The sequence below is a fragment of the Aspergillus eucalypticola genome (genome assembly GCF_003184535.1).
Source record: "Aspergillus eucalypticola CBS 122712 chromosome Unknown BO83scaffold_21, whole genome shotgun sequence".
Lineage (NCBI taxonomy): Eukaryota > Fungi > Ascomycota > Eurotiomycetes > Eurotiales > Aspergillaceae > Aspergillus > Aspergillus eucalypticola.
Window position 1 is genome coordinate 302,355 of NW_020290295.1, and position 6,963 is coordinate 309,317.

A 6,963-nucleotide genomic window follows, 5' to 3' on the forward strand; every position below is an offset into this window, starting at 1 on the left:
AAGAAGAAATAAGGGGGTAATCTAGACAGAGACTTGATGAATAGAAGATCACCTCGCGCCCGTGGGGATTTCAAATTTTTTTCCTTCGTTTTTTGTATCTCAGGTTGATAGCCTCGTTTTTTTTTTCTCTCTTGTTTCTCTCTCACTTTCGCTCTATATGAAGCCCAGTAGTAGGAAATATGAGTCTGGACACACAGGAATGATAAGAAGAAGAAAAACAACAAAAGAATTTTTTTTCTCAAACGAAGCCATAACAACCCGGATGCCGCATCAGCCCATAAGTTAAGATAGTTCTTTTTTTGCCTTCCCGACCAGACCTCCCAGAATAATCATTTCCAACGCAAGCAAGGGTACATAGCCTCGAGAGGGAAAAAGATGTTGACGAAAACTCGGAGTTGTTGGTAAAGGAAATTAACGGAGACGGCGGGCCTCGCGTTCGGACTCGAGCAGGCAGAGGATGTCGTCGACCTTGACTGTTTCCGACGAAGAGGGGCTTGGTTAGCTTGGTGTGCCATATATGGGTTGGGTTTAGAGATGATGGAGCGACTGGTTATTTGGTTGGTTGGCTGGATGGACTGAATGCGATATTTCCCCGTGGAGTTGAGATTATCCCGCGATACTGCTTGTCCCTCTATTTCCCCCTCTTCAGTTCCTGCGTGCGTTGTGTTGGGTTCGGAGATTCGTACTGTTCGCTGATAGAATCGTGGGTGTTGTTGACTTCCGATGCGTGCGCACATATTCTTTCACTCTTTGCCATTCTTCTCGCGGGATTCTTCTTTTCTTCGTTGGGGAAATGATTCGATTCGGTCCAACCAGCGCCACCACCATAGCCGTAGGAAATGTTTATCATCAATTGTAATCAGCGGAGAAATCGCATACCTGGGCCCTTGACGTTACGGATGATGCTGCGGGAAGTGTCGTCCATGAACTCGACGCGGACCTGGGTGACACCACCACGGGATCCTATAAAAGTGAAATGCTCGTTAGAATTTTCTCTCAGACCAAAGGTGCCATCCACACGCGGTCGCGGAAACTCCGCGATTTGTATATATCCCAGGCGAAAGGCATCGAAATTCGATAAATTGAGAAATTCACGACGTACCGGTACGGCCGAGGACACGGGTGACCTTGACGAGCTTAGCGGGCTGCTTGGCGGAATCCATCTTGGAGTTGGGCTTGACGACAGCGAAGGACTGACGGGATGCGTGAAGATGGCGTTTTGGGGGGGTTGGCAGAAGTTGAAGCCGTTCGTGAAAATCGAGGGATTTGCGGCTTGTGTGGGTTGGGTTTCTGTTTTGGGCTAAAGGCGAGGGCTCAGGGCTAATGTGGCCTGAGCCGTCAGGCAGTAAACTAAGGCTGGAATGTCAGGCCGGTGATGAGGTAATCGACTCCTCTTAAAGCCTGATATATGAGGCAGATATGTCAGGCAGCAAGGTAACCTTGAATCTTTGCTGGCCTGAGGTATCCGTGAAATGCGGGCCCCTCCGATGACGGGATTTCAGACTCTTTTCTGCGGCATCTTCTTCCTCTTCCGCTACGCTGCTTATTCCCCCCCTCTTCCTCTCCCTCCCTCTGATCTCTGCTTAACTCTTGTTTTTCTGTTCGCAATACCCTTTTTAGGATATTCGACAGTCCCTTGGATCTTGGATCTATCTCTGATTCTTCAATTGCTCCCTTTCTTTTCTTCCCTGTCATCTCCAATTGCTTGCCGGTTTACCCCGCGCCGTTGATCGTCAGTATGGATCTCGTCAACCAGTGAGTCAATTGCCCCGTAGCAAGCATTGAACCCCATGATCGCAGCATGCTATTCACTATATACATATATAATTACTAACATATCCCCTACAGCCTCGAAGGAAGACTGCTCTTCGCTGTCCCTAAAAGCAAGTTCCCGCCATGACTCACTCTCCCTGACCGCAAAAGCACCCCCAAATTGTCCAACCCACCAATGGCCCCTAAACCAAGCACCGGACTAACGCCTGTCTTGCCATGAACAGAGGGTCGTCTCCAACAAGCTACGCTGGACCTCCTGGCCGGCTGCGACATCCAGTTCCGTCGCGAAACCCGCCTGGACATCGCTCTGGTCAAGAACCTCCCCATCGCCCTCATCTTCCTTCCCGCGGCAGATATCCCCACCTTCGTCGGTGAAGGCCGTGTTGATCTCGGTATCACCGGTCGCGACCAGATCGCCGAACACGATGCGCTGCTGCCCCGCGGCGAAGTCTCCAACGTGGAGGAGGTCATGGACCTTGGCTTCGGCGGCTGCAAGCTCCAGGTGCAGGTCCCGGAGAAGGGCGACATCACCGAGGCCAAGCAGCTGATTGGTCGGAACATCGTCACCAGCTTCACTGCCCTCACTGAAGCGTTCTTTGCCAAGCTCGAGGGCAAGAGCGATGCTGACAAGAGCGAGCTCAGCACTAAGATCAAGTACGTCGGCGGCAGTGTTGAGGCTGCTTGCGCTCTGGGCGTTGCTGACGGCATCGTCGATCTTGTTGGTATGATCAATTATCCTCATTCTCAGCATTACCATGCCATTCAGCAACTAACCAAGCCCATAGAGTCCGGTGAGACCATGAAGGCCGCTGGTCTCAAGGCCATTGACACCGTCATCGAGACTATCTCCGTCCTGGTCAAGTCCAAGAAGACCCAGAACCCTCTGGTTGACCTGATCGCTTCCCGTATCCGCGGTGTCATCAGTAAGTTCCTACCATCTTCTTTCTTTATACTACCCGATCCGCGCCATTGACTCATCTCTTCTCTGCAGCCGCCCAAAAATACGTCCTGTGCCAGTACAACATCCCCCGCGGAGAACTGGCCACCGCCTCCAAGATCACCCCCGGCAAGCGCGCACCCACAGTGACCGCCCTGGAAGAAGACGGTTGGGTTGCTGTAAGCTCGATGGTCGAGAAGAAGAAGATCGCGACGGTCATGGACGACCTGACCAAGGTTGGCGCAACGGATATTCTGGTCCTGAACATCGCCAACTCGAGAACGGGTTAACGTGAAGCCGAAAATGTTATCTTGCTATATTTTATTTTTTTCTTCTTCTCTTCTTGTCATGTATAGGGCGCGCTTCTTCTCTTCTTTCGCATTATATTTTTTTTTTTTTCTTTTCTTATGATCAAAATATTATCGGCATTCTAGATGGTTAGACACACGGGTATAATCGAGTTCATGAGATACGGTTCATTGATCAGAGTTGATGTCTTTCTTTTTCCAGGGGTGTGATGTATAATCAGTGTGGGGATATAGTTATCTATTGATGTGATCGTATGAAAGGGTAGGTTGGTAGTAGATGACCTTGAGATTGGATGGTAAACTGAGAAAGAAGAAAGAAGAAAGAAGAAGAAGAAGAAGAAGAAGAAGAAGAAGAAGAAGAAGAAGAAGAAGAAGAAGAAGAAGAAGAAGAATAGAACCTATCAGATAAACTCAGACCCCGCACATTCATCCTGCAGGATCCCGAGGATCCATACTACTAATCCTCAATTACTATCAAGGATGAACATAGTATTGATTGGCATACCTGCATACCTCTCTTGGGACTGGCAGTTAGCGATGTGCTAAAGTTCAATGTTACTTGCTACTAGTAGTATCTCCATGAAGTAATTCACTGTCTTTATGCGCTGGATATCACCCACAGATTAGTTGCTAATGGTATTCAAAACATTCTTAGGGCCGCATGTTACTATCTACTTATCATATGCTCATAGTACTACTAACTGTGGACCGGCGATCTATATTATTAATACTACGTAGTAGTCATTATATTCGAAGAGAGTATAATTGAAAGGATCATCGTATCTATAGCAAAGAAGACAGCCGTGAACAACTCTTTGAATTGTCGATGATATAATATACAGACTAAATCTAGTCATGAAAATTGTATGAACATGGTGATGATAAGTGGGATGCTGTTCCAGCATCAAACCAATCGACATATCAATACACTGTTTGTATATACCATATGAATATTGTTTCATTATTCATTTCATAGTCGTCATAAACAGGATAATGCAGTGCGAACAATATTTATAATGATAGGGGTATCGTTTCTAGTATGCATAGGCGGGAATAACAGTGACCATATGTATGTATGCATGTTGTCTTGTTGGGAGGGGAGAGAGAAGAGAGAGGGTTTGAGGATGATGAATCATGATGGAGATGACTGTTGCTGGGAAGATTCACCTCCCAGTCCAACACCCTCTTGTCGGCCTCTGACTAACGCCAGAAGACACTGACCCACGCCTTCTAGGTCACCTAGAAGTCCGACGTGTCCACGGTCGCTCTTTACCAGACCACCCTTGATGATCCGGTATCCTGGCGGCAGCATGGCCGCGGAGGCAAGACAGACGCCGTCGCCGGCGGCGAACGCCAGATCGTCGTAGGCGTCTTGATATGGGATGCGCTCGCGCGATTCGACGCGGGCTCCGTAGACGGTGGGCACGGACTTGCCGTATAGCACGGCAAAGGGTGGATATTTGTTTTGAGACTGATGCGAGGAGTTGAATGCAAGCTCTTGCTTGAACCGAAGGACCTCTGCGAGAGTGCGCTCTAGATAGGTCACGGCTGTTGCACGGGGTATGGTCGTGGTTGTGGTAGCCTTGGTATTGGCTGAGCCCTTGAAATTGGGGGTTGGTCCTACCGCGCTCTCCAGGTTCGGGGCAGAGACCGGTGCAGATTTTCCGGTGGACTCATTGGAGGGGTTTGCTGTTTCATTAGGGTTCTGGGTGTGATTGTGTGATGCCTGCTCGCCATTGGCATCATCCGTCGAGGATAGACTATCCTTGCTGCCTAGGACAGTGGAGATGCGCTTCCCGAGAAGTGGCAGGTTGTCCTTGAAGCCTCTGCTGGTTGGAAGTGGAAGAGCCGGATTGATACAAGGAGAGAGCCGGTAGTCGTCCCACGCCTGAGCCGAGAAAAAGTCCACACGGTACTCTTCCTTCGTGCGCTTGTTAATGAAGCAGTGTCCGTCCTCGGGAAGGAGGGCGAAGCTGGTACGGAAGGTGAAGTTCACCTGAGCTGTAAGGACGCGAGAACTAAGCAGCACATCATCTCCATTACGGAGAGGGCCCAAGATGTTGACACAGTGCTGCGGGACGCCCGCATAGAGGACTCCTGCGAAGAGATCCGGTCGCTGGTTGACGGCATGCCGTGTGATGAGGCCGCCCAAACTGTGGGCGATAACATAGGCCCCGCGCTTTTCGCGGGGAACGTCTGGGGCGTTACAGGGCAAGCCCTCTAGAAACTTGACTAGTCGCTTAGCGAGCAAATGCGGACTCAACCGCCAGTCGTAGCCATAATCGTGGACGCGGAGATCCCCGTTGACGGCGTTCGGGCATTTTTTAAGGCGTTTCATCAGCCGGCGGCAGATATCGACTGGGCCAACATGGGACAACACGCCGGACGGAATGATGGTTTCTTCCATGCGTTCCTCATCTTCCGGGTTTAAGCCAACCTCCAGATCCACCTTGCGAAGATTCAGGCCGACTTTCATCGGAACCCACAGTTGGCGTTGCGGCGGTTTGGCGGACCGCAAGACTGAGCCCCGATAGCCTCCCAGAATAACGACATCACCGGTCATTTCGGCCATGGCCTCGGTCAAATTGGGGTACTGTGCACTAATACTGGTCCGCGGAGAACGGGCCCGAGGGGGAATCGAGTCATCACCCGGCATCTCCCGAGGAGAGGGCGGCTGCTCTGGCGTGGCGTAGGTGTGGCCCCTGCGATGAGTGACATCAGACAAAAAAGGCTTATAGCCCCAATCACTTCGAAAGTCTTGCAGGTGCAGCGTGGGCATACTAAGTAGCCGGCTGCTGGAATCCTGAAGGCTGTCCTTGATCGCCTTGAACCGGCTGTTGACTTGCGAATGGATATGCTCATAACGGGGACGCTGTTCGAGAGACGATGCGGTTGACGAAGCTCTCAGGTATAAAGACTGGTCTGAAGATGATCTCCGTAGAAGAGAAGGGGGGCGGCCTGTTGTGCTGGGCCTTCGCGCATAAGAGTGTCTAGCAGTCGTGGCGCCCCCGAGAGGATCGAGTTCAGATACTTGCTCCTCGGGACTATCTCTAGATTCTGGATCGGAGAACGATTTGCGCCGGGATTGCAGCGCTGATTCGTCTTTTTCTTGTTCCAATGCCAGCTTTGACACGGGCTTCAGGGTCTGACTGCGAGCCCGGACTTGCGATGACGATCCGGGTCGGAAGGAAAGCGATGACCGTTTAGTCAATAGATCTGGCAAGAACTTCTTCAGGCGTATATTGGTCAAGGAGTCGCCGGACCATGCCCTGGGTCGAAGGGGCAATCCGGATTTCAAGATCGAACGGGTGAAGCTGGTTCGCTGACCGTCTTTGGATCCCCGGGCGCTGTCACGCTGTGGCGCCGCCAAGTCCGCTGAAGAGGCTTGAGCATCACCCGGCTTAGCAGCCGGTTCTTCAGGCAAAGCTTCTGGTTCGTCGGTGATTTCAGATGCAAAAAGACCCTCCGGTTCCGGCGTATCCGGGATTGTGTCGAAGTAGCTACTTTGCCGTTCCATCATACGGGTTTTCTCTTCCGCAGGCGTGAGGCGCGCCTTCATACGGCTCTGGGCGCGACTCATGCTAACTCCGACGACTTCATTGGCTTCATCTTCGCGGACGGCGTCCGGGAGATTCGGATCCTCGCTGTCAGAACTCGAATTGACGGTGAAGGTGGGTGAGTGCTCCGCAGCTGGCGAGGAGTGTGCAATGACGGGGACCTGACCATTGGTCCCCGCCGGATGTGCAGGAATCGCCATGGTTAAGGTGGGCGGAGAGGGGAGAAAGAGGGGAGATTATGTATGACCCATGCAGGGAGAGAGTTTTAAAAATCGAGTGATGAGGGAAGATAAGAATAGATGGGAAGAGAAAGGCTGAGACAGACTAGAGAGGGCAGTTCAATTAGGATCCATCACATGTCAGAGTGGATAGATGGATGGGTTACTAT

The 6,963-nt window shown here is 51.2% G+C and overlaps 3 protein-coding genes across 3 annotated transcripts; 1 reads left to right on the top strand and 2 right to left on the bottom strand.

Annotated features, from left to right (window-relative positions):
* Window positions 1-161: 161 nt before the first annotated feature.
* Window positions 162-1,262, bottom strand: BO83DRAFT_380418 (40S ribosomal protein eS28). The gene is made up of 3 exons (XM_025531749.1): window positions 1,103-1,262; window positions 880-963; window positions 162-473 (listed from the first exon to the last, which is right to left on the bottom strand). The coding sequence occupies exons 1-3, from the start codon at window positions 1,161-1,163 to the stop codon at window positions 412-414; spliced, it is 207 nt and encodes a 68-aa protein (XP_025385697.1). The 5' UTR covers window positions 1,164-1,262; the 3' UTR covers window positions 162-411.
* A 410-nt stretch (window positions 1,263-1,672) lies between these two features.
* On the top strand, window positions 1,673-3,171 carry BO83DRAFT_380420 (ATP phosphoribosyltransferase). Its single transcript, XM_025531750.1, has 5 exons — window positions 1,673-1,755; window positions 1,849-1,883; window positions 1,998-2,495; window positions 2,559-2,696; window positions 2,765-3,171. The coding sequence occupies exons 1-5, from the start codon at window positions 1,739-1,741 to the stop codon at window positions 2,998-3,000; spliced, it is 924 nt and encodes a 307-aa protein (XP_025385698.1). The 5' UTR covers window positions 1,673-1,738; the 3' UTR covers window positions 3,001-3,171.
* Window positions 3,172-4,065: 894 nt separating this feature from the next.
* On the bottom strand, window positions 4,066-6,963 carry BO83DRAFT_94827 (uncharacterized protein). The gene is made up of 2 exons (XM_025537734.1): window positions 6,961-6,963; window positions 4,066-6,899 (listed from the first exon to the last, which is right to left on the bottom strand). Exon 2 carries the CDS (start codon window positions 6,773-6,775, stop codon window positions 4,151-4,153), a length of 2,625 nt encoding a protein of 874 aa, XP_025385699.1. The 5' UTR covers window positions 6,776-6,899; window positions 6,961-6,963; the 3' UTR covers window positions 4,066-4,150.